At 45.0% G+C, this 16,083-nt stretch overlaps 1 protein-coding gene across 7 annotated transcripts in view; it reads left to right on the top strand.

Annotated features, from left to right (window-relative positions):
- Positions 1-5,756: 5,756 nt before the first annotated feature.
- Positions 5,757-16,083, top strand: part of LOC139576227 (protein MTSS 2-like) — an 81,590-nt gene continuing 71,263 nt past the window's right edge. For 2 of the 7 annotated variants that reach the window (XM_071402038.1, XM_071402035.1), the window contains exon 1: positions 5,764-6,375. In XM_071402038.1, coding sequence (XP_071258139.1) covers positions 6,307-6,375 — 69 coding nt within the window. In that variant the 5' untranslated portion in view covers positions 5,764-6,306. Of the gene's footprint in view, positions 6,376-16,083 lie in introns of all 7 variants that reach the window. The other 5 variants (XM_071402036.1, XM_071402034.1, XM_071402037.1 and 2 more) reach the window with 5 other exon arrangements.

Genomic DNA, 16,083 nt, shown 5'->3' with positions numbered 1-16,083 from the left:
GTCTTAGGTCAGTTAGGATCACCACTTTATTTTAAGAATGTGAAATGTCAGAATAATAGTAGAGAGAATGATTTATTTCAGCTTTTATTTCTTTCATCACATTCCCAGTGGGTCAGAAGTTTACATACACTCAATTGGTATTTGGTAGCATTGCCTTTAAATTGTTTAACTTGGGTCAAACGTTTCGGGTAGCCTTCCACAAGCTTCCCACAATAAGTTGGGTGAATTTTGGCCAATTCCTCCTGACAGAGCTGGTGTAACTGAGTCAGGTTTGTCGGCCTCCTTGCTCGTACACGCTTTTTCAGTTCTGCTCACAAATTTTCTATAGGATTGAGGTCAGGACTTTGTGATGGCCACTCCAAAATCCTTGACTTTGTTGTCCTTAAGCCATTTTGCCACAACTTTGGAAGTATGCTTGGGGTCATTGTCCATTTGGAAGACCCATTTGCGACCAAGCTTTAACATCCTGACTGATGTCTTGAGATGGTGCTTCAATATATAGACATACTTTTCCTCCCTCATGATGCCATCTATTTTGTGAAGTACACCAGTCCCTCCTGCAGCAAAGCACCCCCACAACATGATGCTGCCACCCCTGTGCTTCACGGTTGGGATGCTGTTCTTCGGCTTGCAAGCCTCCCCTTTTTCCTCCAAACGTAACGATGGTCATTACGGTCAAACAGTTCTATTTTTTGTTTAATCAAAAAGTACGATCTTTGTCCCCATGTGCAGTTGCAAACCATAGTCTGGCTCTTTTATGGCAGTTTTGGAGCAGTGGCTTCTTCCTTGCTGACCGGCCTTTCAGGTTATGTCGATATATGACTCGTTTTACTGATATTTTTGTACCTGTTTCTTCCAGCATCTTCACAAGGTCCTTTGCTGTTGTTCTGGGATTGATTTGCACTTTTCGCACCAAAGTACGTTCATCTCTAGGAGACAGAACGCGTCTCCTTCCTGAGCAATCTGATGGCTGCGTGTTCCCGTGGTGTTTATACTTGCGTACTATTGTTTGTACAGATGAACGTGGTACCTTCAGGCGTTTGGAAATTGCTCCCAAGGATGAACCAGACTTGTGGAGGTCTACCATTTTTTCCTGAGGTCTTGGCTGATTTCTTTAGATTTCCCCATGATGTCAAGCAAAGAAACACTAAGTTTGAAGGTAGGCCTTGAAACACATCCACAGGTACACCTCCAATTGAGTCAAATAGTGTCAATTAGCCTATCAGAAGCCATCATTTTCTGGAATGTTCCAGGCTGTTTAAAGGCCCAGTCAACTTAGTGTATGTAAACTTCTGACCCACTGGAATTGTGATGCAGTGAATTTTAAGTGAAATAAACTGTCTGTAAACAATTGTTGGAAAAATGACTTGTGTCATGCACAAAGTAGATGTCCTAACCGACTTGCCAAAACTATAGTTTGTTAACAAGAAATTTGTGGAGTGGTTGAAAAACGAGTTTTAATGACTCCGACCTAAGTGTATGTAAACTTCCGACTTCAACTGTAAATAACAAAGTCAATGGATAGATGGGACCAGGGATGCTGAGGCATGGGAACAGAAAGGAGTTTCCCTGCTGGAGGGGGGAATTTGGTTTGGGCAAATCCCCCCCTCCCTTAGGTTCTTTCCCCAGTCAGTATTGTTTGTGTTTCTTGTGTTGTCACGACTTCCGCCGAAGTTGGCTCCCCTGCCTGTTCGGGCGGTGCTCGGCGGTCGTCGTCACCGTCCTACTAGCCGCCACCGATCCCGTTTTCGTTTGTCTGTTTGTTTTGTCTTATTAGTTTCACCTGTGTTTCTGTTGTTTTCGGTTAATGAACTTCCCTATATTTAGTAGGTAGACCCGCCCTTGTTTTGTGCGGGATTGTCTTTATTTTGTTACGTGTGTGCATTGTAGGCTGAGGTGTATTTTCTTTCTTTCACTTGACACCCTGTGGTTTTTGGGTTGTCACGTTATATGTCCGTGCCCTGTATTTGTTGGGCTTATATTTTATGTGTGCCTTATTAAAGAGCACTATAACCCCAGTGGAACTCTCTCTGCGCCTGATTCCTGCACCCACCTAGTCCCGCGTGACATGTGTATACACTACTTGTGTGTGTTATGTTATAAACTCACCACCTACACTTGCTTTCCAACTCCCAGCGTTAAATTTGACAGGTACTGAATTATAAGTAAGGCTCTGGTTTTTGCAGATGCAAGGAGGTTATGACAGTTCAGAATGATGACAGGATAAGAGGTTATGATTAATAAATTGACTGTTTATAGATGTGATAGGAAACGACATTTTAGAGTTTAATTCAGGAGATGGTAACTCTTTAAAGAACCGCTCTCATGGTGTCCCTGATCCCAATGAGTTACATGATTAATTTAATTGGGTAACAATTAAACATAGTTAGGTAATTAGATAACCGTCTTCAGATTAATGTTAATGTCAAGTCACAATAGTGAATGCGCAATCACTGGAGAATAAACTGGATGAGCTCCGTTCGAGACTCTCCTACCAATGGGACATTAACTGTAATATCTTATGTTTCACTGAGTCGTGGCTGAATGAGGACATAGATAATATAGAGTTGGCTGGGTTTTCCGTACATTGGCAAGACAGAACAGCAACCTCCGGTAAGACGAAGGGTGGTGGTCTGTGTCAATTTGTCAATAACAGTGCAATCTCTAAAATTAAGGAAGTCTCAAGGTTTTGCTCACCTGAGGTAAAGTACCTCATGATAAGCTGTAGACCATACTATTTACAAAGAGTTTTAATATATTTTTTGTTGCTGTCTACTTACCATCACTAAACGATGCAGGCACTAAGATCACACTCAACGAGCTGTCATAAGCGAACAAGAGAATGCTCAAGTAGAAGCGACGCTCGTAGTGGGCAGGGACTTTAATGCAGGGAAACTTAAATCCATTTGATCTAATTTCTACCAGCATGTCACATGTGCAACCAGAGGAACACAAACTCTAGACCACCTTTACTCCACACACAGAGATGCGTACAAAGCTCGCCCTCCATTGGAAAATCTGACCATAATTCTATCCTCCTGATTCCTGCTTGCAAACAAAAACTCAAGCAGGAAGTACCAGTGACTTGCTCCATACGGAAGTGGTCAGATGACACGAATGCTAAGCTACAGGACTGTTTTGCTACTGTAGCACAGACTGGAATATGTTCCTGGGATTCATCTGATGACATTGAGGAGTATACCACATCAGTTACTGGCTTCATCAATAAGTGCATCAGCGACGTCGTCCCCACAGAAGACTCTACGTACATATCCCAACCAGGAGCCATGGATTACAGGCAACATGAACACTGAGCTAAAGGCTAGAGATGCCAAATTCAAGGAGTGGGACACTAATCAAGATGCTTAAGAAATCCCACTATGCTCTCCGACGAACCATCTAACAGGCAAAGCATCAATACAGAACTAGGCAAGCAACACTGAACCATGCATGAGAGCACCAGCTGTTCCGGACGACTGTGTGATCACACTCTCCGTAGCCGATGTGAGTAACACCTTTCAACAGGTCAACATTCACAAGACCGCAGGTTCAGACGGATTAACAGGACTCGTACTCAGAGGATGCGCTGACCAACTGGCAATTGTCTGACATTTTCAACTTCTCCCTGACCGAGTCTGTAATACCTACATGTTACAAGCAGACCACCATAGTCCCTGTGCCAAAAAACACCAAGCTAACCTGCCTAAATGGCTACCGCCCGGTAGCACTCATGTCTGTAGGCTGGTCATTGCTCACATCAACACCATCATCCAAGAAACCCTAGACCCACTACAATTCACATACAACCCCAACAGACGACACAATCTCTATTGCACTCCACACTGCCCTTTCTCACCTGGACAAAAGGAACGCCTACGTGAGAATGCTGTTTGTTGACTACAGCTCAGTGTTCAACACCATAGTGTCCTTAAAGCTCATTACTATGCTAAGGACCCTGGGACTAAAAATCTCCCTCTGCAACTGGATCCTGGACTTCCTGACAGGCCGCCCCCAGGTGGTAAGGGTAGGCAACAACACATCTGCCATGCTGATCCTCAACACGGAGGCCCCTCAGGGTTGCGTGTTAATCCCCTCCTGTACTCCCTGTTGACCCATGACTGCATGGCCACGCACGACTCCAACACCATTATTATGTTTTCTGACGACTCAAAGGTGTTAGGCCTGATCACTGACAACAATGAGACGGCCTATAGGGAGGAGGTCAGAGACCTGGCAGTGTGGTGCCAGTACAACAACCTCTCCCTCAACGTCAGCAAGACAAAGGAGCTGATTGTGGACTACAGTAAAAGGAGGGTCGAGCACCCCCCCATTCACATTGACGGGGCTATAGTGGAGCAGGTATCCTTGGTGTCCACATCACTAACAAACTACCATGGTCCAAACACACAAAGACAGTCATGAAGCGGGCACGACAACGCCTATTCCCTCTCAGGAGACTGAATAAATTTGGCATGGTTCCTCGGATCCTCAAAAAGTTCTACAGCTGCACCATCATGAGCATCCTGACTGGTTCCATCACCGCTTGGTATGGCAACAGCTTGGCATCCAACTGCAAGGCGCTACAGAAGGTAGTGCGTACGACCCAGTACATCACTGGGGCCAAGCTTCCTGCTATCCAGGACCTGTATACGAGGCGTGTCAGAGGGAGGCCCTAAAAATTGTCAAAAACTCCAGCCACCCAACTCATAGACTGTTCTCTCTGCTCCCGTACGGCAAGTGGTACCGGAGCGCCAAGTCATGGTCCAAGAGGCTTCTAAACAGCTTCTACTTCAAAGCCATAAAACTGCTAAACAGTTAATCAAATGGCTACCTGTACTATTTGCATTGATCCCCTTTTTTACGCTGCTGCTACTCACTGTTTATTATCTATGTAAAGTTACTTTACCCCTACCTACATGTACATATTACCTAAATGACCTTGACTATCCTCTACCCTCACACATTGACTCGTTACAGGTACCGCCTGTATATAGCTTCATTGTTATTTTGTTGTGTTCCTTTTTTTTTATACATTACTTATTTTTTGTCCCCAAAAAAGTTGTCTTACTTTAAAAAAAATGCATTGTTGGTTAAGGGCTTATAAGTAAGCATTTCACTGTTGTATTCGGCACATGTGACAAATAAAATTGTATTTGATTTTAAATGACAAAGGTAGGCAAGAGATCAAATCCATTACTACAATGTCAATGAATGAGGCACAGGGAATGAGTGGAACATTATTTATTATAGGATTGACTGTGTGAATATGCAGAAAAATGTTCTCTATCCAAGAACGGATGAGATGATTATAAAATAGTTATGCAGTGGTCTGCATATTAACTCAGAGGGACACTGTAGACTAATTAATCAAGGTTTAACGACCAGTTTACAAACGGGTTTGTCACAGACAGCATATTTTTGTTTGTTTAGGTTTAATAATCCAAAAGGCTATTCAAGGCCCCATGTTTGTTGATCCTGTAGTGTTGTGTAATAGCCATAATGTGTGAAACGCTCTAATGAATTGAACCACAATTGAGGCATCACAAAGCATTTCCCCTGCGCACAGGTGCATTCAGCATGCGTCCCCATGCCATTGTTTGCTGGTAGATAAATCTATTTGACGTTTCTCCGCTATCGCATTGAAATGTTTGATGGGCTAGTCTGTCTGTCTGTCTGTCTGTCTCTCTGTGCGTGTGTGTGTGTATGCACCCCCGCGGTTAACCCCTCCCTCCAAACACCACCTCCATGTGACAAGAGAGCTGTCCGGCCCCTTTCGATTCCCATAGATCGAATTACTGGCTCTGCTCAATCCGCAGCACAGCCCACTGCCTCTTCTCCAATCGCCGGTACCCTCGCGCTCCCCGGGTAGGCCTACTCACCAACCTACTGTCTCACATTTTGATACATCACTCCGGAGCTATTACCTCTCATCAACCCAACTCGATTTTTCCTTGCTATCCGAAGATGAGAGTGTACATCGCGGTGCCCTCTGCATGCTTTACCTCCTAACTCGGGCTCTAGACCCGCAGCTGGGACCAGAGAGAGAGTAACCTCTCTCTTCTCTCATCATCACTCGCTTGGTGTTCTACGGACACGGGGAGCGAGCCGACAGTCGACAACAATAGTTGTACCGTATTTGTGTATCCTTTCTCTTTTAAACACACGTCCTCATCCTGTCTTTCACGCTGGGCACAGACAGGGAAGGAGAGAAGAACAAGGCTCCGCAATCGCTATTTCTACCGTGGAAATACGTTTGGTGGGGTTTTGTGCCCTGTCCGTATTTGGTGAACCCTGGATTTAGTAAACATGGAGACGGTGGAGAAGGAGTGCGGGGCGTTAGGGGGACTATTCCAGGCGATTGTCAATGATATGAAGGTAGGTCGGGCATCATTATGCTCGCAACATTTATTGTTTTTGACTGAATTTGTGAGCTGCTTGTTTTCATCCTCGAGGACATGGAACCGTTATTCTGTCACAGTGCGTCGATAGGCTACCTACCTGATAGTGACTTTCCCCAGCAAGGTTTGCGCATTTGTCGCGTCATTGCTTTGGAAATGTTGCTTTGACAGCTACTATAATTGAATCAAATTGCTTGATCACCATTGCATGTGCTTTGTGTGTGTCAGCGCGTTGGTTTGCTCTGCATAGATCAGGTGAAACCTAGTCATCGTGTAGGCTATGAATCCATGTGTGTGTTAGGGTAAGCATGTGTATTCGAACACGATATGGATTATAACCATATGGATAATTTATGATTGAATAAATGTGCATGTATTCGGCTTTTATTAACACAAAATAAATGAATGTTAAACTGTCAGATTTAACCATGCCATTTGCACATGTCCCATGCTTTTTGTTGTTGTTGCTTGCCGGTAATAAAACCCGCTGTTATAAGCTCTCCCATTTTGTAGAAAGCAGCACCATTGATTTTCTGCCAAGCTGATTTTTTTTTTAAAGAGACCGTGTGAGGCAAGCATGAGCACCTCGAAAGCCATCACGCGTCCTGCAGTGCACACCACTGTGTCTGTCTGACTGGCCCATGGTGTAGGCCTAGCCTGCTGTATGGTCTGGCCGTCTTCTCTGGGTAGAGCAGCGATGTTTCAGATGAGAAGACAGCGAGCCAGACTCCTAGCTACACCCACTGTGACTAACCAACAGATTATTTGGCATACTTAGTACTTGGACAGTCTTACTCTTTGAACAGGAAATCGTAGCGCAGACTTGGAACCAGTAACACGACTACCGTTGTTTCCATCTCATCATCTGTGCCTTTCTTTCCACTGTGTGAGAAATCATGGATTTGAAGCTGCATCAAGGGATTTCTACGTCATCCGAGTCCCAGTCTCATGTGAATAAGGTTGAAGTAAAGATGGCGTTCTGAATGGTTATTATTCCTGAACTGGCCATCTATATCTGTGAACATCATATGGTTTTGAAGGAGCTAGGGACACGTCAAACTGCAACCTCGGATTAACAACATCCTAAAGGAAGAACCGGTGACAACCCCCCCCCCCTGCTCTCATGGTTACATCTCTCTATCTTTCTCTCCCCCACATCCACCATTCTCTCTCTCGCGCTCTCTCTCGCGCTCCCTCTGACACACTCATCTCATTAATTTGTTTTATTTTATTTTTCAACATTTCCCATGGTCTTCATCTGATCTCTTACACCATGATGGAGGAGACTAACATCTGGGTCAAATAGTAACTTCCGCAGCATCCATCCTCCATTGGTCACTTGGAGTCTCAGGTTGGCCATTGCGGTAGTCTTTAGTGGGTGTCCCCACAGCAGAGTGAGGTGCCACATGGTAATATCTAAGCCACTGGCTGACTGCTGTGCTCTTATGTAACCCCAGACAACCTCATGACAACCTCATGTTGTCACTAATGACCCACCTCTCAAAGGACGGCTGTTGTTGGTGGCAGAAGAGAAGAAAACACACACACACACAAATGGAGACCCGAGGATACCCTATTGTTGGACAGGGATTGTCATTACGAGGAGGGCCTCAGCTATTTGTGTCTTTATGGCTGGCTATGCTTAAGATGTTATTTGCGCTGAGTTGAACAGTAAACTCAGTGCTGTCATGCCATCTCGGAACAATTACCATCCTCTCCAGCTGATATGTGCCCCCATGACGGCTCAAGACAAAACATCTCTTCACTGAGCAACGAAATGCAAATATATTGAATGATGCGCTATAGACTTAACACCTTGGGGAATGCATACCTTATGCGTGACAGGTCACGTTTACATACGCATGCGATTGATCCATGTCCCAGTGAAGTGTTTTTAACTGGAGGATGTTTTCCCCTCCCTCTCTCCCTCACTACCCCTTTGTTGCAGGGGGATTGACCCCCCCCCCCCCATAGGGCATGATCAGTCACTTCTCATGTGTGTCTCCTCTCCTAGAATCACTGGCTGTTTACCAGGCTCTCTCTTTGTTCACACTGCAGTAGACATGCCCAGTGCAATAGCTGGCAACACAACTGCGCTAAAGACACTGTCGACTACATGTAGGACACCTCTTCATTGTACGGTACAGCGCAACACAGCACAGTGCCATGATGAGTGACCGGGAGGCCTCTCTGACATTAGCATACGGTACACGAGTCAGATGTTTCACTGAAAAGGAATGCACATTACAACCACAATGACATCAAAGAGACCCCCGTCTCCCCCTCTGTTCTCCAGAGAGAGACCCCCCCTCCCCCCACCGTATGGTATAATGTGGAAGAGAGAGTGAGTAGTCCTTTGTTTGCACATCTTACTTCATGAGTGTATAGGTGGGATGTGTGTGTGCTCCCTTTAAGGGACACAGACGAGAATATATGTGTGTGAGGGGGCTGGCTGTTTGGCAGTGTTGGCTACAGCCCTCAGGGCTATGTCTTGTTATTACATGGTTATTATGTGTGGTGACAGAGCAAGGATGGAGGGGATTTGATTTGAAAGCACAGGGTGTCACATTCATGGTCAGCTTGTCTCCCTATAGGCTGGCCCAGTGTGTGCTGACCACACGCTCAGTGCAGTGCCAGTGGAGACAGACAGAGTCGAGGGGTACCTGGGACTAGAGTGAAGACAGGAGGCAGGAAAAGTCCATGGCGTGGTCTGTTTGCCAGCTGGACTCATCGAAGATTACGTCTGTTTACATTCTCAGGCTCTGCCACACTTCTTTCCAAGGTGTGCATACCAGTCTGTCTCAGACAGGCATGCTGCCTTCACACAACAAGACACGACCATCTGGCTCAGAGTGCTTTTGTGTGTGTTGTGTGTGTTTGTGCACCAGACTATTCTGGAATGATTGCCTTGTCAAGTTGTGTGTCTTTTTTGACGATTCATAGTTTGTGTGTGTGTTATTGGTCATGTGGTAGTCAGATGTTTATTTTTCCTCTGATTGTCTTCTTTGTAGCATGGCTTGTGCGTGTTTGTCTATGGATAATGTTGTGTCGTCTCATCTTTGTGTCAGAGTGGCAACAACGTTAACAGACAGATGAATGTGGGATGAACCACCAGGCTTGTGCTTTCCAAAATACATGCAAAGTCTTGACAGTTTCTTTCCATGACTTAGAGAATTGAAACAACCCATACAGGCGCTGTGTTTGTGTGTGTGTGTGTGTGTGTGTGTGTGTGTGTGTGTGTGTGTGGGTGTGTGTGTGTGTGTGTGTGTGTGTGTGTGTGTGTGTGTGTGTGTGTTGGGCTTCTACACCTGCATTGCTTGCTGTTTGGGGTTTTAGGCTGGGTTTCTGTACAGCACTTCGAGATATTAGCTGATGTACGAAGGGCTATATAAAATAAACTTATTTGCACGTGTGACCCATTTCTGGACACTGCCTTTGGGCCGAGAGGCAGAGGACCAGAGAGGACATCCATCCTCGTGACTCATGTGTCCGTGCTCCCCCAAATGATCATCCCTTTGTAGGGGCCATTGATGCCATGACAATGTGCAGGGCCCTGGGTCTCTAAATGAGCATGTGTTCTCTTGTCTCTCGTTAGGCTCGTTAGAGATGAATCGACTGGTTTCAGATTGAGAAATCACATTGGGACAGTGCCAGTGGTTCTCAGTGCAGGCTTTGTCGGGCCTGTCAAACTCATCTCATCACATTCATTTGTTGACTGTAAAACCACTCAGCGCATTGATAAGTATGAACGGGGGAAAGAAATGGTTTCAAATCAATTTTTTTGCACCGTAAAAAAAAAAAAATCTACCTACTGGATGAACAAAATCCACTGTCCACTGTTCTCTCATGCAAAAGTATTTAGTGTGGTTTTCCATTCACTCTACCCCTAGATGTTACTATGGGGCTTACTGACAATGTTTGGGTCCAGGCAAAAAGGAGGATGATGCTGACCCATATCCTCAAGTACACCCCGACCTCCAACTGTCTCTGCATGATGGACAGCCGTCGGCGACCATCCCCACCAATGAGAGCGCTACAAAATGCTACCTGCTTTTCCATCACAGACCTGTCATGTGTTTTAATGCCACTATATACAGTATCTCAGAGTGGTGGCAGTCGGTCACACAGAGGACCTCAGTGAAGACTCCCATTTCAATTAGGCTGAGTGGTACACCCACAGCCACTACACAAATGCAACATTGGAGACCTGGGACAACTAAGATGGATGACTAGAAGAAAGAAGGGAGATGATGGTAAGAAAGGACGAGAGAACATATGAGAGAGAATGAAAGGCACAAAGTGATACAGAAAGAGACAGCCATATAGATTGAGAGTGAGACCGGGATGGAGAGAGAGAGAGAGACAGACAGACATGGAGGAAGAATCTGTGCCTTTTCATATTAAGCGATTTCCATTATTCATTTCTGCAAGGCTGCAGGCTGCTGTGGTAAATGGTGAAGAGGGAGATTATTTCCCCCCCCCCCATCATTCATTCACACCATCGAATGCGATGTACTGCGTAGGTGGGGGTTATGAGATTGAACCAAACCTGCTATTTTTATCAAGCGCCTGGCAGTGCTTGACACTACTGAGACACACTGAGCAGCCCAGGCCCCATCCAGAAACACCTATAGTCATCAACCTCCACTGGCCATCCATCCATCGCTCTGGGTAGCTCAACTCACCTCCATCCTCATCTCCCGTTTTTTTATGGCTGAAGAAACAAAAAGTAACAAGAAATGAGTGGGAGCATTGGGTCTCACCTTATCTGTTTGTGATGTCTGGGAAGTATAAGGTCAAGCTCAGGAGAATGTAGCAAATGCATTCACATATTTAAAAATTCTAAAGACGTCAACAGAGACTATGATTAACCTTGTCCCACGGTAGAAAGGCCGGGCAGGATAGTTTCGTTTTTATTACTATGTTTAGATTGGTAAGATCCTCTTCCTCATAAATTATGCAACACGTAATCTTTCTGTTTCGTCTGACAACAACTTGCTGCCTGTATCACGATGTCATTTGAGAGCAAGGATTTGCCAACATAATGTAGAGGTAACCTAAGACGTCTATTTGTGTATCTATCCTCAGGTAAGAACCCAGCAGTGTATTTAGTTGGGGTGGAGCAACAACAGTGGGGACAGAGTCAATAGTATTCACTTACAGTGCAGGAGATGGAGAAGGCTGGATCCAGACGTTATATTTAGGCAATTTCACAGTAACGGAATTATGCTTTGACTCTGATTTTTCACTTTAAAATGTAAGCCAAACAAAACCCATCAGACCATACCACTCTATGCACGAGGCCTACTTTGAACAATTTACACAGAACATTTCACAAACACACATTTACTGGAAGACCTGTGCAGAAGCAAAGTTCAACCTTAGTTTTTTTGTGTGACCACATTTTCCAAAAACTCCGTTAAAAACCCAGTGCAGTCAAACATTTGATTTTTACTGTGTTTTATATATATTTTTTCCACACTATGAGGTTTGAATAATATTGTGAAAATTATGATATTTCCCTTTAAATGTAAGAGCTGTTTGAAAAGACCGCCTGAAATGTCCTGTTTTGGTGGGATGGAGTTTTGGCCTACCTGGTGACATCACCAGACAGTACATTTGTTAATTGACCAATAAGAAATATTGTTCTAAACCTCTGCCCTCTCCACTCCCAGACAGTCCTAGCAAAATTCTTGCTTGACAAATTGGTCCCTGCTAAGAAGTCATTTTTTTGTTTATTTTTGACGATTTGAATTGTTACCCAGAAGTTATTTGATATTGAGATAAAAAAAAAAATACATTTTCAAAGATTACAATTCAAACATGTCTGCGGAAAGAATGGAGTGTTAGCTATGGCATGACACCTTGAGTTATTGAACTACAGCAGTTGAAGTGGATTTGCATCCGGGGAACAGAATTACGCTAACGCAATTACATCATGGGTCCCTGATGTGTAATATACAGAAATGCATAATTATGGATTTGAATAGCATTCTCTACACAGGGATGTATCCTGAACAGGTATAGACAAGTAGAAATATGCAATATCCTTTTTTTTGCATATTTGGATATTATTCTACAGACTAGCTATTATTGTACTGTACTCTACCCTAGTGTGCTCTACTGTACTGAACTCTACTGTACTGTGCGTTTATTTACTGTTCTGTTCTCTACTGTGCTCTACTGTACAGTACTCTCCAAACTTGTGAAACATAGACATCTATGACTGGTTCAGATTTGGTCCTGCCTGGGCGGACTGAGCAAAGTTCAACTACGTTTCGACGTCCGTGGACGTCCTGTGTCAGTCGGTGTTCAGTGGGTGAGGATGCTGGTTACAGGAAACGGAAAGAGGGCAGGTGGTAGTATGTGTCATGGTAGGCGTCAGTAAGAGCCGCGAGAGGTGACATTAGCTGGAGAGAGAGGGAGAAGAAAGAGAGAGAGAGAGAGAGAGAGAGAGTTGGAGACAGGGAATGTGAGAGGGAGTGGTTGTCCAGACTGTTTTCACAGTTTTGCTTTGACTACCAGATGACAGAAAGAGGGAAAAAAACAACAGTTATGAGCTGAACATAAAAGTATGCCAGGGGAAGTGAAGACAGTAGCAGATGACCCAACTGTGGTATGTGTAATTTTGTTACTTTTTTAATTACTTAATAATTCATTAACAAAACAAAATGTAATAATTAATAAACAAAATTGGTATCAGTAAAAACACTATAACTAATTTGTAGGTCTACCTTTACTTGTCCTCCCTCATGAGGGAGAGAAAGGAGAGAAAATATCTTAAAGATATGCAGGTTTTTGGTAATGGAATTACAAGACACAAGGCAATGTTTCTTAAAGTTACAGAAGGCGATCAATTTCTCGTAATAACAGAGCCACGTATTTGTAGCTCACAGGCACTTTTGAGATTCGGCACGGTATCTATCCTCGGGTAATGTAAACATTACTGAGAAAACTCCAATCTAGTGTTTGCGTTGTTCATATCAGTAGTGGAGAAATTCTCTATTTTCTCCTGAAACTCGACATCACACTTAGTGCAGTGGAGGCTGCTGAGGGGAGGACGGCTCATAATAAGGTCTGGAAAGGAGCTAATGGGATGGGATCAAACACATGGAACCCAAGTGTTTCATGTGTTTGACACCATTCCACTGATTCCCGCTCCAGCTACTACCACAAGCCTGTCCTCCCCAGTGAAGGTGCCACCAACCTCCTGTGACTTAGTGAACATTTCTGTTCAATCAAACTTGTCATGTGCATTGCCTGCGTCCAGCACTCCAGCTGAACACATTTGGTCTGCTGATACGGTAAAGCCCTTGGAGGAGTCTACTTTCCTGGATCTAAGTAGCAGGAGCTCCCCTGATCTGGAGATAACGCATCGCCAGGTAGTAGACGGTGTGGTTGCTCGCGTTTGTACGCGTAGCTCTGCTTCCAATGACTTAATGAAGCTTAGCCGTATGCGTCTATCAACCGTTTGCCCTTCCCTTCCCTGTCTGTGCCCTGTCCTTGTTCCGACAGCCTGTAAAGGGGCTTCTTAGTAAGCTAGGGAATCACCATTGGTTCCTTGTCTCATACAGTTGCTATAGAGGGATTGTCTACAGTATCCTTTCCAGCACATCCAAAATGGGATCTATTATATTAGCATAAAGAACTGTGAAATTAGCCTCTATTGTGTGGGGGTTTTATTTCTCTTTAAAAGTCTGAATTGGCCCGATTTTAAAGAGCTGGAATTGGGCTAATCCACGGTTTATGTCATCCTCCAGAGAACAAAGGAACAAAGAGATGAAGCTGTGAGCTTTTCCTTTGCTCAAGTAAATATGGTGGGTTCGCTAAAACAACGGAACAGAATTCAAGTCCGCTGAGCACAGATATAGGCCACTGGACTGTAAACTCCCCGGAGGGTTCCACAGTGTTCAGCTAGCCCATCATGTAACCTACCACCTTTAACCTTTTGAGGAGTTAGCGAGAGCTGGTGCAAGGGAGAGACGATGCGCTGCATGTCGAGGGCTAGTCGAGCATGAGATGTGTTACTGTGGGGTTTTTCTGTGTGCTGTCACTACTGTGAGGATGTCTTTATGTGCAGAAGAGGAAGTGGTGATGCAATAGCATGTTATCAGTGGCTGAGGGTCCTTTTGAGGAGTGGCAGCCAGCCTGCCCTGGCAGAACACTGTCACTCACTCTAAAGGTTCTATCAACGTTGCAGTTATGCGATGCTACTGTTTGTATGCCTTGACTTCCAGGGACGCAAACAGCAATGCAATGTCAATGCTGTCATGTAATGTAATGTGCACCCTGAGTGACGCAGCGGTCTAAGGCACTGCATCTCAATGCTAGAGGCGTCACTGCAGACCCGGGTTCAATCCTGGGCTATATCACAATTTCCCATAGGGCGGTGCACAATTTGGCCCAACGTCTTCCGGGTTACGGAAGGGTATGGCTGGGGTAGGCCGTCATTGTAAATAAGAATTTGTTCTTAACTGACTTGCCTAGTTAAATAAATAAAGATTTGTATCTTCTTCCTTTTTGTTGTCTTTACTCTGCATCATCAGTCTTCCTCTGCCTCTGGATTGTTTTATTTTTTTTCTGATTAGAATGCACCTTTAATGGCTCTGTTTTTCCACTTGGTTAAGCTAAAGGAAAAATAGCCTGCTCTCTTTACCTGGGAACCATCCAGGCGGCTGGATGGATGGAGAGGGGTACTTATCCCATTGTTTGTGGGTCATGTTGTAAGTCGAGTAGGAGTGAGTGAGTGATTCATTGAGGAGGATGGGAAATAAAATATCCCCAGGCCTACAATGAACCTAATAAACAATCGTTACACTATCAGGCACCGCCAGGATCCCCTCAATTGGATTAAAATGGCCTAATATGGTAATGAGGGATGGGCTGGTGTGATTGTAATGGAGAGGAGGCGTGGCCCGCTCCGTATCTCCTATCCACAAGGCCTCTCCTGACAGACGTCAGGCTTGCAACATTGCAAGATTAGAGCACTTCAAACACAGACGGGGGACCGCAGGGAAATGCTGCTCTGATTTCGGACCAAATTAACTGACGTCAAACACCAGGAATGAGACGTCAGATCAAAGGGCGAGACGCCCAGCTGTCGCCCACTGTAGCCCCCGTGACATCCCTGCTCCTCTGCTCCGGTCGGGTCCTGTCCCTTAAACGCTCCTCTTCATCCCCTCTCTTTCCTGTCTCCCTCTCTCCCATTCTCGTTCCCTTTCCACCATATCCCCCTTTCCCTTCTCTCCGGTCTCTTTTGTCTTTTCCTCCCACTATCTCCCTGGTTCTTATCCTCTCTCCCCCTCTCTCTCCCTGCATGCTGCGGGTTTGGAGACGGCGGGGGGACTTGGGGGTACTTGCTCATGTAGATCTCCAACCCCCAGCTGTGCTGTGGAGTGAGGCTTATTTCAGCCTTGGACACACAGCGGTCTGATCTGCTGCTCTCAAATCCGGGCCGTAGCGTCTGACAACAAAGGCAGAGAGAGGCGCGGAGGGCTCGAAAACACACTCTGCCCTGCAGGTAGAAGAGATGTTATAGTCAACATGTAACACCATGTACTCACAGGAGGTTGGTGGCAGCAGTTCCGTGGTAATAGCTGGAGCGGAATAGGTGGAATGGTATCAAACACATAGTTTCCATCTGTTTGATAACATTCCATTCACTCCGTTCCAGACATTATTATGA

Source organism: Salvelinus alpinus, chromosome 5 (assembly GCF_045679555.1).
Source record: "Salvelinus alpinus chromosome 5, SLU_Salpinus.1, whole genome shotgun sequence".
Taxonomy (NCBI): Eukaryota; Metazoa; Chordata; class Actinopteri; order Salmoniformes; family Salmonidae; genus Salvelinus; species Salvelinus alpinus.
The sequence above is the reverse complement of the archived record's forward strand: the minus strand, read 5'-3'. Positions and strand labels throughout refer to the sequence as shown.